Here is an 18283-nt window from a genome sequence, read left to right as displayed (position 1 = left end):
GAGGTCCCTGCACACCCTGCTTTGTCTCTAAGGTGGGGAGGGGTGTTCTGTGCTTTGATCCTAATGTGTGTGACGTCAGGTTGGCATGTCCTCTAACTGCTTTTCTACACAGAATCAGTGGACTCTTTTGTGACTGAAACATTTTTTTATGTATCAGAATATCTCCTTTACCTATGGAATCTTCAGAAGAATCTGGAGAAAGACCCTAATATTAAGGAACATACTGGAAGATTTTAATTGAAGATCTAGGAAATAACTTAGCTCTGTAATTCATTGAAGAATAAGTAGCAGGAGTTTTAATCAATATCCACACCACATATTGGTTCTTTAACAATCTGGGAACAAGTTATTTGCCAAATCAGCGAAGATAAAATACTAATGAAAATGGACTAATCGATCATTTTTACTCCTAAGGCTTTTCTGCAAAGGAGAACAAAATGGGCTTTAAAAATGCTTACATACTGTTACATATTGGGTCTTATCCGTGGCCCTCACGACATGGGAAAATGCGTCTATATCAGTACCTCTTGATTCAAGCAGAAATTAATCCTTAAATGTTTAATTTCTGTGGGCCATGATGGTGTTAGGGAGCAAATAGATGTATTTGCTTGCTTTTGGTCTCTTGACCCACAGGTGCACTTCAAGAAAAACAGTCAAGACTACATAACAAAATGCCAGGGCCTGAGGAAGTGGAGACGTGCAGTTCACCACTCTCATTTTATTAATGAGGAAACCAGAGCCCTGAGCATTGAACTGACTCACTCAGTATCTCACAGATGGCAGTCCGGGGAACAGAACCAAGGTTTCCATTCCACCTGCTCTTTTTCTCTCTACCCACAGTTCTATCAAACTGTGAGGTAATTTTGAGCCTAAGCCACAAATGATCCCATGACATATTCGGGGCGGGATGCCTAATAACATTTGGTAAATGCCTCTGAGCCCCAGCCCTGGTTCCTGTACACATGCACAGGTTCCACTTTCTCAACACAATCCATCACCTTGGGCAGCAGAGTTTGGGCAAATGAGACAGCACACAGCAAAGAGGGGTCCCAAGCACACCCACAAAGCTTCCTCAGTTGCAAGACCCAAGTCGTCGAGTGGAACTAACAGCTTAAACAGTACAGAAATCTTTACATGACGATGACAAATCAGAGTACCAAGAGCTGGTCAGTGGTCGTCCCAGTTTCTGGCAGATGTTGGCTCAATACCCGGCATGCATTAAGGAATTCTTCTGAGGGTTTATATCTAAAGAAAAAAATTAATTCATATATATATATATGTATCAGTCTCCATCTTGATAAAAAAAAAAAAGTCCCCTACCTTGACTTTCACTCTCATTTTTCACTTTCACTTCTCAGCAACTCAGACATCCAAACTAGGCAACTTCTCAGGGTCAGGGGCATTCCTCAGAAACACTGAGTGAATACAGCCTCCTGTCGAACAGGGCTGACTTCTGAACAGGGCTGACTTCTGAACTCTTCTGAAGAATGAGCCAAGCATATTTCCCTTTGGATCCTGCTGTTTTCAGGGGATGAGGTCAAATCACCAAAGCATTTTAGGGGGCCATGGGCCCCACTGTAATTCCTGACATGCTGGGAAAGGGAGGGTTATCTTTCTGACTTTGGAGCAAAAGTTTTCTGCCTGAGTGACTTAAAAAATGCAAAGGACCCACTCCACAGCATCAAGTTTCTTCAGGTTATTCTTCCATGAAGGATATAGTAAGCACTAATAGAGTCAATCGAATGAAAATTGATAGCACCAGGGCACTCTCAATGATACGCATTATTGCTGCACTGGTAAAAGGGCAGGCTTGGCACTGAGAGGCCTCAGCTGGGAGTCAATGGCATTGGTCACCATGAAGCCCCACTTTCACCAAGTCCTTACAGCGCTGCTATGATGGAGCAGCCCTGTGGCCCTGCTGGACAGTCAGCTGCCATTCACTCCTGTCTCTTCTTCAGCAACCGGGTTGAGGATGGTGATAATGATAATTAATGGCACTTACTACTCTCACTTCTCCCATTTACGGGGAATCTACTATGTGGCAGGCCCTGCACCAGGCATTTTACATACTTTTTCTCATTTAGTCCTCAGACCAAATCTATCAGGTTGCTACATTTTACAGATGAGGAAACTGAGGCGACCACAGCTTAAGTACCTTGTCTAAAGTAATACTGTGGCAGATGTAGGATTTGAAGCAAGTATGTCCACTCCAAAGACAGTATTCTCATCATCATGCCAAAGGACCTCCCATCACTTTAAAAGACCAGGTTATGTCAGCATGGCCAATGAGAGAGGCAGAAAAACATGTGAAAGAATTACAAAAGACCTAAATCAAAGGACTTCCCTGGTGATACAGCGGTTGAGAATCTGCCTTCCAATGCAAGGGACTCGGGTTCGATCCCCGGTTAGGGAACCAAGATCCCATAAGCCACGGAGCAACTTATCCCATGCTATGTAACTACTGAGCCTGTGCACTCTAGAGCCTGTGCTCCACATCAGAAGAAGCCATAGCACACCACAATTAGAGAAAACCCATATGCTGCAATACAGACCCAGAGCAGCCCAAAAGGAAGAACCAAAGTTGAAATACTCACTCTGCTAGTTGTGCCACCTAACTTCCCTAAGCCTCTCTTTCTACATCTATAAAGTGGGTCTTCTAATAATTACTACCTTACAGATTGTTAAAAGGATTACATCAAGAAAATGCATGTCAAGTCCTTTAATTTTCAGTGCTAGGACCATGTTAGCTTCATATGCAGAGCTCTGTCTATGACAGTATAATCCATGAAGGCAGGAGTTAGATCTGTTTCAGTCAACCAATGCATAGAACCTGGCATAGACTAGAAACTCAAATAAATACTGTTGAATAGATGGATAAAAGAATTAACAAATAAACAAATGACTGGATACAAAGGTGAACAAATACACTCACTCTTTCTCAAAGGATCATGTGCCCCATGGGTCCCCATCTAACTTACCTCTCAGTCTTGGGATGAGGGAGCTCTTCGCCAGGCCCAGTTTCCTGGTCTGTGTCGCGGGTGCCCTCAGGGGTGCCCTGGCCCACCCTACAGCTGAGGTGGGCATCCTTGCCCCGCCTGGGTTCTGGGCCATCACATTTCTTCTCAGCCTCGCTGTCAGACAAGTCTTCTGGGGAGCTGTCCTCACCACTGGTCTCCTCACTTGAGGTGGTCTCATAGCTGTCGAAGGAGACAGGGTCACTCATTCTGTGCTTCCTGCCCAGTGCTCATGTCAACACAGGTGAGAACTCAGTGGATTTTAGATAACACTGGCCTGCTCACTAACCTTGTCCTTCATTGTCTACGCCTGCAGGCCTGGGCAAGGGGACTCCCAGGAAATTTACTGTCAGAGGAGCATGCTTTTAAGAGCTCTAACACTAGAGGCCATTGGAGAGTAAAGGTAATTAACTAAGCTCTTTGCAACAAACATACAAATAGCCCATGGCCTAATTGGCCATGCATTCAGATGATTCAGAAAGGCAATCCAAGGTTCTCATGAAAGCATTTAATTCTGGAATCCTAATGTCCCGTACAGAGAGGGAACCAGATCTAGGCAAACATCCCCGACCCCTACACTGAATTCTCTGAATTGCCTGACAAATCCTCACATCTCCGGGTGATAGTGAAGCCTCCCTTTAGACCCCTGTTCTAGCCCAGCTTACCCCTGGCAAGGGTGGAACCATCTGCATCTACTCCTGGGACACAGCTGGGAATCCTGAACCTAGCACCTGCCTTTCTCAGTCGCTATTTCATCCACAGCTTGGAAGAGCAAAAGTGTGGGTGTAGGTCACGTGACTCGTGGCTTTCCCACCCTGGCAATGATCCTTATGTTCAGTTATATGTAACTCTATAGAGGTGGTAGACCAGACACCATGGAGGAAAGTTCTGGAAGACTTATTGATCTCTCTGCTGATGGTCAACAAGAGACCTCTGATGGAGGATGCTCCAGATAAGATGAAGACTTCAGATTCTTGGCCCACTGGACACTTCCACAGAGACGAGGCGAGACCAGTGCCATTCTCATGCTCTGTCTCTGAACAGTGGTCCCTATGCAAGGACCCTGTGCTGAATGAATTTGCAGACCCAACCTGCTCGCTGGTATGCTTGCATTCTGTCTTGTTCAAACCCCAGATATTTCTTCCTCTACTGTGCTTGGAACAACCTTTTGTTTTTGTGATTAAGAAAGTGGGGGGATATATTAAATTTACCAAACAGTTCTTTATCTTAGAATTGTTTCCATGAAAACTCCAAAATCCCTGTCCTCACTGAGCTGAATCTCTAAGTAGGGGGTGGGAAAAAATAAACACATGAACAATGTATTCAGATAATCATAAGAGCAATGATAAACTAGTAGTGGGCCATGGGATACTGTGATGGGAGGAGGGGCCACTTTATTTAGAGCAGAATTTTTTAACATTGGCAGCATGTTAGAACTATCTGAGGGTACTTAAAATTTCCAATAGCTGTACTGCACCTGAGACTAATTAAACCAGAGTCTTTCATCTGGGAGGGGCTCAGGCATTGATATTTTTCAAGGATGCCCCAGGGTTTCCTAGGTTCAGTCAAGGTTGAGAACCATCACATCAGAGTGACATGTACTGACAGTTATCTGCAAGAGGAGCATTTAAAAAAAAATCAATATCTTGGGATAAACCATAATGGAAAAGAATATTTTAAAAAGAATGCATAAAAAATAAATATATGTGTAAAAAAAAAAGAAAAGAGCACTTTAAATGGTGTGTATGCTCAGTTGCTCAGTCATGTCCACCTCTTTGCGACCCCATGGACTATAGCCCACCAGGTATCTCTGTCCATGGGATTTTTCAGGCAAGAATACTGGAGTGGGTTGCAACTTCCTCCTCTTTAAGTGGAGGGAAAGGCAAATGCAAAATCCCCAAGCTCAGCCTAACCCAGCATGTTTGAGTGAAGAAAGGCCAGAGCCTGTAGAGGGGGGCGAGGAATGTTATAGTTACAAGACAGACTTCCAGGTTTTGGCACAAAGCTGGCACTTTTGCAAGTATTTAAGCAGGGAAGAGGCCGGACCTGCTTTAGGCTTTGAGATTAGGCTGATTCTCCTTTCTGGACACAAGCTGGTAAAAGAAAAAAGTGGTTTCTCCTGGGCCACAATATCTGACAGCTGAAGGAGTGGGAACAGCAACCCACCTATGACCCCACTTCATCTTTTCTGATGTTGCCCTCACAGAACATCAAACAGTAGTGACGACACCCTTGTCTGAATCTGGTGTCTTCCTTCTGGTCTAACCCAAATTAGCCAGGGTTCCAATCTCTTCTGGGCACTTCCCAGGCACATCCCTGTGGGCTTTCCTACCATCCTCTGCTTCTTTCTCAACTAGAGTTCAGCTCAGCCTGTCCAAGCTTTCTCTTTACTTTTTTTGTTTCAACTCTACCCAGGTCCATACTGTGAGTTAAGGGCAAGGACCATGATTTATTTGAACTTTTTTATCCCCACCACCAAACACATCATTGGTATTTAATAAATGTTCGCTAAATGACTGACTGAGAAAGTATTCCAAATCCAGCGGTTTACTGTCTACCCTATATAAGGTCTGGTTCAAGTTCTGAGTCAACAGACATTGGTTGTTTTCCTTCATCCTAAAAAACATCAGTTTGATTTGCCATAAGTTAGTCAAAGGAAGGAAAAAATTAAAAGGATGAAATTTTAAATTCTACAAATTAAGGGTTTGTCAATTCAGTGTTGTGGTTCAGATTAAATGTCTTCCCTCAAGGGCTCATGTGTCCCCCAACTCCCAGAAGGTACTGAATCCTGGCCCCAGGGACACAAAAGCCAAGACATATTAAGAACACAGGATCCAACAGAACTACCACGTCTGGCAGGCAGCCAAACATATGCAAACCCGAGAGGGAATTTTAAAGGGCCATTGAGATTAATTCCCTTGAAGAAGAATGAAAACCAGATGCTTTCCCCTAGGAAAAGAGTGTTCAGGACAACAGTGGGAGAGGTGGTGTGCAGGGCAGTCTGGGCTTCACGAGCGATGCTTACCCACCGTTAACCCCAACAAACTGAAGGTTCTTTTTGGTCCCATTACCTCCTGCACGGAAGCCATAGTCTTTCTTTTTCATTATGGATTTAAGGCTGGTCGACGGGGAGATCTCTAGGCAGACACAACATCATAGGTTAGCATGATCTGGGGAATACCCCCGAGTGCAACAGAACTGTGACCCTCGCTTTGAGGGGACACAGGCTGGAGGTATGTGAAGGGGTAGAACAGGAACTAGGCAATATAAATAAAATATTCTGAGGGTCTTTGAGGGGCGTCGGACTTCTGGTCAATGCTAGTCAAATTGTTCCTGTTTACAAGCCCTCTACATGAAGATGACAGAGAAGAGTTATTGGAGAGTTATTGAACCATGTGGGTGGCGTGGGTGCCATTGTTGTCCCTAACTCAGTCTGGGGAAATCTGAGGCTCAGATGTGCTGAGTGAATGACAGAGCAGCAGCAGAACTTAGGCCTCCCGACCCCTGATCCAGCACCCACTTTTGCACCTCAGAGGCCCTTCCTGGCTCACAAGTCAGTTAATATTTGTGATGTGGGGCAGGCATGGAAAACACATGAGCAAGAGCACACATCTTATTTTGCTGTTCTCAAAGGTACAGGGGGCAATTCACAAGGGCTAAGACTAGAACTAGCACCGAAATAATGAGAAAGCCAATTTGTGCTCTGCGGCAGGAAGCAGACTAACACGTTGCTGCCCGTTTAGCAAAGCAAAATATGGTTCCACTTAACAGGGAAGAGTGTGTGATCTGTTACAGGAAGAAGTGCTGCTCAGCCAAAGCGTCGACTTGCACATGTGAGTATGGAAGTCTCTCCTTCTATCTCTCACACACACACACACTGAAGTTCAGTAAAATATTTCAGATCTCGATAGAATGTTCTTCCAAAACAAGGCTACAAAAAACCTCTAATGTGCAAGAAGTAGGGAGGACCGCAGGAATGCAAGAGCCCAAGACACAGTCAAGGAAGGCAGAGGTTTAAAGCACTCACAGCCAGTGCCAGGGCTGCCTGCACACAATGCAAATGAGAATGAGGCACCCCTCTGGGCAGACACAGTGCTGCGGGCTTGGCAAGTGTGGGCTGTTTCAGCTCCTATTTACCCTCTGGCATCTTTGTGCCCTGTGCTATCTGAACAGCTGTACGTGGTGGCCCTGCAGTCAGTCCCAACGTTAGAGCAAGGACAAGAGGAGGGGTACCAAGCCTCCACTGTTCCAGAGATCAGTTTTTATTCCATTGGGCTCCCGGATGTGTTTGAATCTTTTTAAAAAACATATGCATGCAATTAAAACCCTTTTTCCCATTTGACTCCTCAAGTTAAGGAGAAATGGTTCCCAGTCTCAGGCACCAGTATTTACCCATCGTTGGGGAGGAGGAGGGGCCTGGGGGCTCCTTCTGGGGTGGAGCCTGGGCCGAGTAGGCAGACAGAAGCAGGTTGAGGGAGCTCTGTAGCTGACTCTGGATGCTGCTGAGTTTGGAGGCAGGCTGCTTGATGGCGCGGGCCAGCTCAGGGTATCCGTGTTCCAGGCAGCTCCACTGCTCCTGCAGGAGCTCTTGGATCTTCTTAACGTATTGCCCAATAGTGGCGTCGGTGGGGGAGCTTGGTGGCCTTCCAAGGCGCTCCTTCCCCGACAGCTCTGGACCAGCCTCCTCCCTCCCTGCTGGGGGAGCCTTTCTCTCACCACTCCCTGGAGATCCTCCTACTCCCCTGTCCAGACCCTTAATTCCCACCGAAGGACCTCCTGCCTGCTCAGAACCTCCCTCTTCGATCCTGAGCTCAGTAGAGAGGCAGCTGTGTAAAGAAGGCATGAGGACCGTCTCAGAGCCCTGTGGCAGTGATGGCTGGGGTGGTGACACAAGTCCTGCTGGGCTCCCATCCCCTCGTTTGTGACTTTCCCACCCCCACAGGAGGCCATTCCCCTCTCCCCTGGCTCCCCAGCTTTCAGATCCCATGCTGCCCAGAAGGCTGACCCCAATGCTCTTGTCACACGACTGTCTGGTCAAGAGCCCTTGCAGGGGGTCAGTGTTGACCATGGCATCAGTCTGGCCCTGAGCATCTTTGGTGTTCCCACCGCTAAGCTTTTCTACCAGTTGAGCTACAGTGCACTCTAGCTCTTGAATCCTCTGCCCCTTCGCCTTGATTTCCTCTTCCTGCCGCTGGAGGGCAGCTCTGACCTGGGCCAGTTCCTCAGTTCTTCCAGACAGTTCGCCTTCAAGGTCCGAGATCTGCTGCTTCAGGCAGGAGATGCTGCCAGGATCCAGGGAGGCAAGGCCCAGGCTTTCCTCCGTGACGCGGATCCCGACGCTTCTCACGTCCACCTCTACAGGTGGTGGTGGTGGGATTTCGCTGATGTTGAGCTCGATTTCTTCTAGGGGGAGCTCATTCTCAGGGATGGGTGACGGCAGAGGTGGGGGGCTTGGTGTTGGAGAGCTGGGGGTTGTGACCACCACCTGGGCTTCTCTGCTTTCCTGTTGGTCTTCTGCATCCTCTAGAACCACAAGTGCATTCTGGGACAAGAAAGGTGGACTTGGGAAAGAGAGGTGATTTGGAGCCTCTTTTTCGCTTTCTGGAGGCTCAGGCCCCTCCTGGATCAGCTCCGGAATCCCTGGTACTAGGTCTCCCGACTCTCTGACTTCCGGTTGGGTTGCTGCTCGCGGAGTGAAGTTGGAAAAACCTGCAAATCCTTCCGCGGGCCCAAAGGCACCATCACAGACAACATCTTCACCCTGAAGTGGAGGGAGGACGGGCGGGGTGGGGGGTCCTGAGTTTAGGCTTGGGTCCTCCGAGGCCCTGGTTTGCAGCAGCGTGGCCGGCATGCTGGATGCTCTCAGAAGCTGGGGCCGTCCACTCCCGGAGGTGAGCTCAGCCTCCCCGGGAGCCGCAGCAGCCTCTAGCTGTCTGGCCGTCTCCATCAGCAGGGCCTTCCGGTGGTAGCTCACCTCGCTGCCGCTGGCGGCTTGTGGGGCTTGGGGGTGATCCCCAAGGGGCAGTGGCTGGGCTCGGGCCTCTGTCCCCAACACTTTCCTCGACACCATGGGGGACCAGTTCGGGTGGGAAAGAACAGCATGGGGGCGAGCCCCGCTGTCGGGAAGGCTGAAGTTTCGGGGCAAAGTGCTGAACTTGGCTTGCTTGGCCCTTCTGTGGATAGGAATCCTTTTGATGGTGTTTCCCTTCTCGATGTCATCCACATACTTGAGGAAGTCCAGGTCCAAATGGAAGCCATATGGGGTCTCCACAGAGTAGGGGTGGCTCTTTGGAGGGTCTTTCTCTTCATCCCCCTGAGAGGACTGGTCTTTGGCTGGGAGACAGAAGGCGTAAAAAAGAAGCACAAAGTTAATAAGAAATGTGGGACGGTGAGACCTAATATGTGCGATTTTTACTTAATGCTCTTATATAAGTGTTCTCCTAAATGTTCCAACCTCTGAATTATGCTGAGATGTTCACGGACTTTTGGCTGTGCTGAGAAACCCTGTTATTAAATCAATGTGGACTTAGTCAATGTCTGCAAGGAAATAGGTGAAGGGAATAGTTTCCAATCTGCACTATGTCATCTCAGCTATGATTGTGGAATGGGCCTTCAACTCAGAAAAATAAAATAGTCTCATACTGTTTTTCTGTGGTTTGAGTCATGTAATTGCTGAATTGAAGTAGCCAGGAATTTGCCAAATAAGGGTACTAATTGGTAATTGTGACTATGGATGTTTTCCCCGGATGAGATACACAATTTTCTCAACATTAAAAAGAGAACCTTGCATTATTCAAATAGGTACTACTAAATCCTGCTAAAGCCAGAGATATCAAGGAGTCATGCTTCCTACATTATTTAAGCTTCCTCTGATGGCTGAGCCTCTAGGTATGTGAAGCTCAGAAGGAAAGGGAACATATAGTTACACTCAGCCTATACTCTCTTCACCAGAAAGAAACATGGTGCTTAACAAACACGTTTTACTTTCAAAAGCTTATGCCAAGTATGGAAATATCACGTTTTTCACAAACTGGAAAAAAAAAAGTGGTGGAGGAATATGGGACAATTAATGTAAAAAGAGACATTGACAAACATCCTCCAAGAGGTGTGGGACTCGTGATTTTTCAGGGCAGCCCAAAGTACCAGGGAATAGCACAATGAAAAAGGTCTCTATCATACCAAAGCACACTGATCTTGATTCCAACAGAGGATGCTAAGAACAAGTCAGTTCCTTGATATCTGAATCCATAGGGATTTGTCTCCAAGTAGCCTCTTCCTCTGAAGAAGGCAATGGCAACCCACTCCAGTACTCTTGCCTGGAAAATCCTATGGATGGAGGAGCCTGGTAGGCTGCAGTCCATGGGGTCGCTAAGAGTCGGACACAACTGAGTGACTTCACTTTCACTTTTCACTTTCATTCATTGGAGAAGGAAATGGCAACCCACTCCAGTGTTCTTGCCTGGAGAATCCCAGGGACAGGGGAGCCCGGTGGGCTGCTGTCTATGGGGTCGTACAGAGTCAGACATGACCGAAGCAACTTAGCAGCAGCAGCAGCAGCAGCCTCTTCCTCGAGTTAAACAGTCTTTGTTCTTTTGATGTTCCTCACGTGACACCCCCTATTATCTCTGTGACATTCTGCTAAACATCCTCTGGAAATGCTGAGCTCAGGAGAGAACGTTATTGAAGAGCACAGAGGCCAAGAATATGGACCCTGGAGCCTGGTCTATATCTCAGCTTTGTGACCTTGGGGAAATTACGTAGCCTCCCTACATCTAATCATCTGTAAGATGGCAATAATAATAGGAAAGATGAGACTTGTGGACTGATTAATTAATACATATAACATGCTTAGAACAATGCCTATCACATGATAAACATTTAATACACACTCAATACTGTAGTTACTATCTTTGTGGAAGCTCAAATCAGAGAGAACTGAAGCCCTCTAATGGAAGCTGATTTGCTGGGTACACAGGAAGGGATTCTCAAATTCTTTTGTATCTAACTGGTTGCTTGACTCTAAGAGTGATAGGCCTTGGAGGCAAAAAAGACAAAATAGCAGTAATTCAGTTCACTTACCTCAACCACTAATTTATTGAGCATCTGTGTTGGTTGCTAAGACAGATCCTAAGGACACTAGAGATAAATCAGGTATACCACTGCTCTCAAAAAAAGTATGGTCAAGTAGGAGAAACACCAACAAGTATGATGCAATGTGACAAGGATGGCAACAGATACATGCTCAAGGGTCAGTCTTCCTTCCTGACTTATTTTCCTAGTTTCTTCAGAATAACTTCCTTGGACTTAGAGGCGAATTATGCCTTGGTTTGAGAGAGATGACTTCACAAGAGTGAAGCCATGTAACTGGGTATTAAATGAATAAAGAGCAATTTTTCAGGAGAATAAGAGAGTGAAGGACATTGTGGCTGTATATTTCCAAGGTGGCCATTATCAATTCCTACCTTCTCTAGACAGGCAAGGGAATCCCATATGAACACGTGGCATCTATTTCTTCACCCTTTTGAATCTTAGCTGGCCTGTGAGTGCTTAGACCAAAAGAAAATAGCAGAAATGACACTGAGAAAATCCCAAGGGTAGCTCATAAGAAGTCTCTTAAGTGTCTTGTGGGTCTCTTAGAATGCACACTCAGTGGGAAGCCAGATGCCACATAAAGGGATCCAGCATCCCTGAGACTGCCATGCTGTGAGGAAGCCCAAGAAGCCCCATAGAGAGTTCATGTGGAGAGAGGGAGAGAGATGCCTAGCCAGCCTGCGCTGTTCCAGACATCCTGGCTCAGGTGCCAGGTATAAGTATACTGCCAGTGTAAGTCAACTTCCAGATGACTCCAGCCTCAGCCCTCATCTGACTTCATTGACAACAGGGACTCCAAGTGAGAACCATTCAGTTGAGCTTGTGTTAATAATGCATGATTATTTTACTCCACTGAACTTTGGGGTGGTTAGTTATGCAGCAATAGATAGCCAGGGCAGATCAGATATATGTCAGAAAATGAGCAAATGCTTTGAGGTGTGAAAAGTGAAAGAAAGTGAAGTCGCTCAGTCCTGTCCAATTTTTTGCAACCCCATGGACTATAGCCTACCAGGCTCCTCAGTCCATGGGATTTTCCAGGCAAGAATACTGGAGTACATTGCCACTTCCTTCTCCAGGGGATCTTCCCAACCCAGGGATCGAACCCGAGTTTCCTGAATTACAGGCATACGCTTTACCTTCTGAGCCACAAAGGAAGCCCCTTGTGTGAAAATCCATGGTAATTCAGGGTTCTGTAATTGCAGTCATATGGCTGAAACTTAAAATGTGGAAGAGAAGGGTGAAGAGTAGGAAAAGCCAAATTTGAAGGTCATCAAGACCCAGATTAGGGAGCCACTTGTATGCTCGCCACCAAGCTTTGACTTTACTCTCTAGGCAGTGAGAGCCATCAAAGAGTTTTACACAAGGAAGTGACTTGATCAAATGTGACTTCACAATGATCATTCTCACAGAGGATTAGAAGATGGACAAACCAGAAACCCAAGGATCAGTTGGGAGACTGCCGACATGATCCAGGTGAAACAAGCTAAGGGAATGGAGAGAAGGGGCAGGTTCAAGAAGAGGTGCACGTGATGGCATTACCTGAGGCACATAGGACTGCTTTTTCCTTAAAGGTGATGACATATTTGGGCTGAGCTCTTCCCACTTGCTGGTGTGATCTATCCTTCTGGCCAGTGTCACATGCTTGGGGCACAGGAACTGTGTTTATGGAAGTACAAGTATCTCCAAAGAACTAAAGAAGTCAAGTAGACACACGAAGTCTGAACCCTTGAACACTGACACAGTCGACCCTACCAGCCTCAAAGCTAAGTAAAATCTCAAGGCCTGTGGGCGACTAAGTCACAACAGGGAACAAAGCAAGGCATTGGTGCTGATCTACAGGGATGGGTCCAAGTTGGGTTCCAGAGTTTCTGTGCAAATACCTAGACTCCAGGCAGGAAAGGAGTAAACACTCCTCCAGCATCCAAAAAATTCCAACTAAGTTCCCATTCACCCACTTAATTTTTTTTTAAACCAACCTGCTTTTCCTCAAAGAGGCACACTGGTAGTCTCAATAAATGACAGCAATTGCTCTCTGTTAGTTTCTCAGCTGCACTCGGCTATACTCTTAAGCCTACTGGTCAACTTAGCAGCCTTCTGGACTTCAGGAACAAGCCAAATCAGAGAGGAGGTATTTGTGTAAAGTTAAATAGGGAGCAGATTTATGACCCAGAAGGCAAAGAACACTACAAAGGAGAGACTGCATTATTTATCTGCTTATTGCCTCAATTCGGTGGAAATGCAGTGATTTGCCCATCAGCCGCTGGGAGCAGGGCCAGAGCACAAATACAAAAAAGGCATCAAATGAGAGACAGCAGATTGAAAGGGGAAGTATTCCACAAGCGAGATTGAGGTGAACCAAAGAAGTCTGTAAGACTGAGTAGTTACCCCGATGATGGCTTTAATAGGTGCTTCCCAAGGTAGGGATATATTTCTCTCTCAGTCTCTCTCTCTCACACACACACACACACACACACACACACACAAGTACACTGTACTGTTGTCCTGCCACCTACCACTCTGTGTTCCTTCTCTTTCTCCCACTGCAAGAGGAATGTTGGACCTTGAATGAAGGATCTTGATCTTATATACTGGGAGACCTGTGTTCACATTAAGTTCTGCCCCTTTTAATTCTACCTGGTGATAGGTATGCAGGAGCTCAGAATTCCAGGCATTGGGCCAGGGCACGAATTAATTAGGAGGGCTGTCTTCTCGAAATGAACTTCAGATCAGACACACCAACACATAGCCAAACTGGCTGGAGTTGAATCCTGCCTCTGTCATCTCCTACCTCTGTGATTCTGGGCAAATTACTTAAATTCCCTATACTTTAATCTCTCCATTTGTAACACAGCAATAACGAGACCTAACTCAAAGAGTTTTTGTGATTGTAGGCACTGATGAGCAGAGAACATGACACAGGTACTCAACAAAGGGGCCAAAAAACAAGGATGAGCTGGTTCCAAATGGGGCAGTGGGTTTTCACTGAGACTGAGCGCTCTCTTGGAATATTTAACTCTGTGTTAGGATGACAGCTTCAAGAGGGAGTGAGAGTCCAAGAAAACAACTCTGAAGAACCTGGGGAAATGAGTCAGGGGAGAAGGAAAAAGTAGGATATATGAGGCTCCAGTATTCTCACCTGGAGAATTCCATGGACAGAGGAGCAGGCGGGCTACAGTCCATGGGGTCGAAAAAGAGTCGGACACCACTGAGCAACTAAATGGCAACAAATATGAGGCTCAGAGCCATCTAGGATTCCCTAGAGAGTCTTGGTCTGAAAGCACCCACATCACCAGACCTTGAAAAGGAACCTACAGATGCAGTCATGAGCCTAAGAGTTACACACAGACTCGAGAAAAGAGATTAGAAGTAGACCAGGCAAGGAGGGAGGTGCCGCAGTCATTGCCCTGAGGGACAAAGTGAAGTGCAGGACAGGTAAGTGAAGGCATTTAAAATGATGGGGAAAGTCCAAAAGCCTATACTCAGTTTTCTGGAGGAAATAGGAAAAACAGAATGGAGAGAGAAAATAGCGAAAACTACAACCGGAAAGAAGAGGAATTAAATGAGCCTCCTCAAAAGACCAAGACAGCGGAAACTCTTTTCCCTCTTCTGCCTTTATTTTGTGAGATGTGTGGGCCTGAAGGGAGGGGTGCCTTTCTTAGCTGGTTGTGGGTGATCACGTGGCAAGCAGCTGTGCCGAGGATGCTGAGCAGGGACAAATGAGGCAAGCAGAAATGACAGGCCCCCAGGGCATTAAGGGAATTAGCTGGTGTTCTGTGGGACCACTTCCAGGGATGCACTGAAAAGGCAGCTCTCTGGGGAGAGAGGCAGACTTTTGAAATAGATGGTAACTGCGTTTGGAAAGGAGGATAGAACGGAGCTGGAGCTGCTGTCCAGAATTTAAGCCCTGCACCAGTGAAGGGCCATCTAGGCTCTCCTGTTTCCTGTCATTCAGTGATTTGGAAAAAAACATTTCATTAGAAGTCAGGGGATCGGGGTCTAGTCCATGACGTTTGGCATATTTCCTAGAGAGGGGAAAGGAGGATCATTCCTTGAGACATTTGTTGGGCTAGGTAGTGATTACTCAGCAACCTTACATGCATTATCTCATTCAGTCCTTCACCATCCCTGTGAAGTAGGTATTAGTATCTGCTTATAGACGAGGTGTCGGAGAAGGCAATGGCACCCCACTCCAGTACTCTTGCCTGGAAAATCGCATAGACGGAGGAGCCTGGTGGGCTGCAGTCCATGGGGTCGCTGGGAGTCGGACACGACTGAGCAACTTCACTTTCACTTTTCACTTTCATGCATTGGAGAAAGAAATGGCAACTCACTCCAGTGTTCTTGCCTGGAGAATCCCAGGGACAGGGAAGCCTGGTGGGCTGCCGCCTATGGGGTTGCACAGAGTCGGACACGACTGAAGCGACTTAGCAGCAGCAGCAGAAGCATAGATAAGGTGTAGCAGACTATTAATAAAAATAGCCACAATTATAACCCACCCTTGTGTACTTCCCTCCCACACTGATCCTAGCTTGGCTTTGTGACTTGCTTTGGCCAGTGGGTCAACAGCAAATGTGACATATGCAGAGACTTGAAAGTTGCTTGCACACAGGAGTTTGTCTATTCTTACTGTGCTTGAAAACCCTTCTGTCAACAGGTGAACATACCTCAGCCAGCCTGCTGGACAACAAAAGAGACACGGCCAAATCATCGCCAGTGCCCCAGGTGATGTGGGGTCAACCACCAGACATATGAGTGTGGCCATTCTAAACCGTCAGGTCAAGTCACCCAGAAGACCATAGACACATAAATAAGTCCAACAGCGATCAGTCACATTGGCCCAGCTCAGAACAAAGGCTCGGCCAACCCAAAGAATCTTTTGAGAAATAATAAATACCTTTAAGTCGATATTTTTTTTTGAGTGGTTTGTTATGCATTAAAGCTAACTGATACATGAAGGAAGTGAGGCTCAGAGAAGTGAAATGCCTTGGAGGATCACTCAGGTAGGAATGTTGGCTCATTTTACCATATCATGCCTTGTCTCTAAAATGAGGTTAATGAGGGAGGTCATCCTGCTCCCTTCTTGGTGCCAAGAAAGGATGAGAAACACTCCAAAAATTACCCAAGTCCAATATAAACATAAGGCTTCATTTTCATTCCCTACCACCTTCTCTTGTTCATGCCTGAAATACATGGTTTGGGTTTCCCAGCACCGCCTATATGGGGAAGGTCTCCCATGTTTCCCCTAAGCTATCCAGTATTTATAGTAATAATCTCTTTCCAACCCAAGTGCTCACTGTAGACCAGGGAATACAAAGAAGCCTGCCTACCATCTGTCTTCTCCATCTTAGGGATTGTTGACCACCAATGTCTCAGGCACTCTTCATCCGGTAAGTCTGTAAAATTCGTTGGAGAGTTCTGAAAGGAAGAAGGAAGGAAAAGTGGAGATTCTCATTACAGTTAGAATAAGTATAGAGGGCCCCTCCTTACCTTTCTCCCAGGGTGCTCATGAGCTCATAGCCCTCCAAGGAGGAGGGCTTTACACAATACCTAGAGTCCAATCTTGGGTGTGTCTTCATGGGATGTTAGCAGTGGTTGACACCAAAGGAAGTCTCTGGTCAGACTCCCTCACTGGGCAGATGAGGAAGCTGAGGCTTAGAAGTAAACTGTTCTGTGCACCACCTCTCAGCATATTAGTGAAGAAACTGGGCCTGCGGCTCCAACAAGCAGCTATCCTTAATATCAGGAGCTGAAATCTACTCACTTCCATCACAGAGAACGAATTTTAAACCATTTTGTGGAAAAGTTGGAACCAGAGAACCTTCAAATGATCTGTGACATCCCAATCAGACTCAAGACAAAGATGAACTAACTTGAAGGACCGACAAGGAGCTGATAGTTCAGGGTGATTTCTAACCATGGGCAGAACAAGGAGGCGTTCATTTGACCTAGGTGGCCGGAAGACATCGGTGACTATGCAAGCAGAATGCTCTCCTGACTCGGAATTAGAGTCTCTTGAGGTTTGATCATAAATTCTCCCCAAAGTTTCAATCCTTTTCCAGAACTATTTCTTCAAATGGTATACAGCCTGGCTCCTGCCCCCAATACAATAAATCACCCAAGAAATTGGCTTTTTATGATTGTAACTCCACACACATCAGAATAATAAATAATCTGTGACACCTCAGCAGTGGAAGCAGGGTTGTTTTAGGAATCCTGATGTGCTTGACCACAACCTCTGGATCAGAAAAACGTACCAGGGATGAGGGAAAGGCTGGGGGGAATTGAAGTGAGAGAAGGATGACAGGAAGCCCCCAGCAACCCGGGATAAAAAATGGGAAACAAACAAGCAAACTGGAGAAGAGGGCTGGGAAATATGAGGCCTGCCAAATTAAAGGAAGTCTGAAGTCTGCCTGACGGAAAGTTTGGTGTACACTCTTTCTGTAAGCGAGGCTACTGTCTCCAAAGCTATCACCCACTCCTGTCTTGGTCTCCCATAACCACAGTCCACTCAGAAGCCAGAGGGCCTCTGCCACTGCAGAGTGATGGAGCCTGGAAGGGCAGGCAGGGTTTCTATAGGCAGAGACACTCCTTACAGAAGGATCACAGAAACTGAGTCACTTACCTTGTGGCAACAAGTACTTGAATTGGGGGGCAGCGTGGAGCTGGAGTAGAGAAATTAGGGAGAAGAAAGATAAATGCGGATGGTCCTGGAGGCTAAGAGTGGCCACTAAGGGGGCAGACAATGGGAAGTCATGGAAGGTCCTAAGCAGGGGTGAGGGAGGGTCACCCTTGCTAGAAAGAGGAAGTTCTGAAACAACCTATGTGTCCATTAACAGATGAAGGAGTAAAGAAGATGTGGTGTCTGTGTGTGTGTGTGTGTACAGGTATATACACACGGAGTGGAATATTATGTAGCCATAAATAGAAGGAAATCTCACCATTTGTGATAACACAAACATGTACTGTATTTGCCTTTGACTTAGTCCACTGACCATAATGCCCTTAGGTACACCTGAGGACAAATACTGTATGGTATCACTTACACATGAAACTTCATTAAAAAAAAAATGTATAGACACAAAGAATAGATTGGTGGTTGTCAGAGGCAGGGGTTGGGTGGGTGAGGGGTAGGCAAAATTGGTGAAGGAGCTCCAAAGATACAAACTTCCAGTTCTAAG

At 46.4% G+C, this 18283-nt stretch overlaps 1 protein-coding gene across 2 annotated transcripts in view; it reads right to left on the bottom strand.

Moving 5' to 3' along the window:
* KANK4 (KN motif and ankyrin repeat domains 4) overlaps nt 1–18283 on the bottom strand; it is a 75604-nt gene that overhangs the window by 19162 nt on the left and 38159 nt on the right. For both annotated transcript variants that reach the window (XM_070786438.1, XM_070786437.1), the window contains 5 exons: nt 16433–16520; nt 7407–9347; nt 6040–6151; nt 2979–3197; nt 1158–1245 (listed from right to left, as the gene is read on the bottom strand). In XM_070786438.1, coding sequence (XP_070642539.1) covers nt 1158–1245; nt 2979–3197; nt 6040–6151; nt 7407–9347; nt 16433–16448 — 2376 coding nt within the window. In that variant the 5' untranslated portion in view covers nt 16449–16520. The remainder of the gene's footprint in view (nt 1–1157; nt 1246–2978; nt 3198–6039; nt 6152–7406; nt 9348–16432; nt 16521–18283) is intronic.

The sequence above is a fragment of the Bos indicus genome, chromosome 3, assembly GCF_029378745.1.
Source record: "Bos indicus isolate NIAB-ARS_2022 breed Sahiwal x Tharparkar chromosome 3, NIAB-ARS_B.indTharparkar_mat_pri_1.0, whole genome shotgun sequence".
Lineage (NCBI taxonomy): Eukaryota > Metazoa > Chordata > Mammalia > Artiodactyla > Bovidae > Bos > Bos indicus.
The sequence above is the reverse complement of the archived record's forward strand: the minus strand, read 5'-3'. Positions and strand labels throughout refer to the sequence as shown.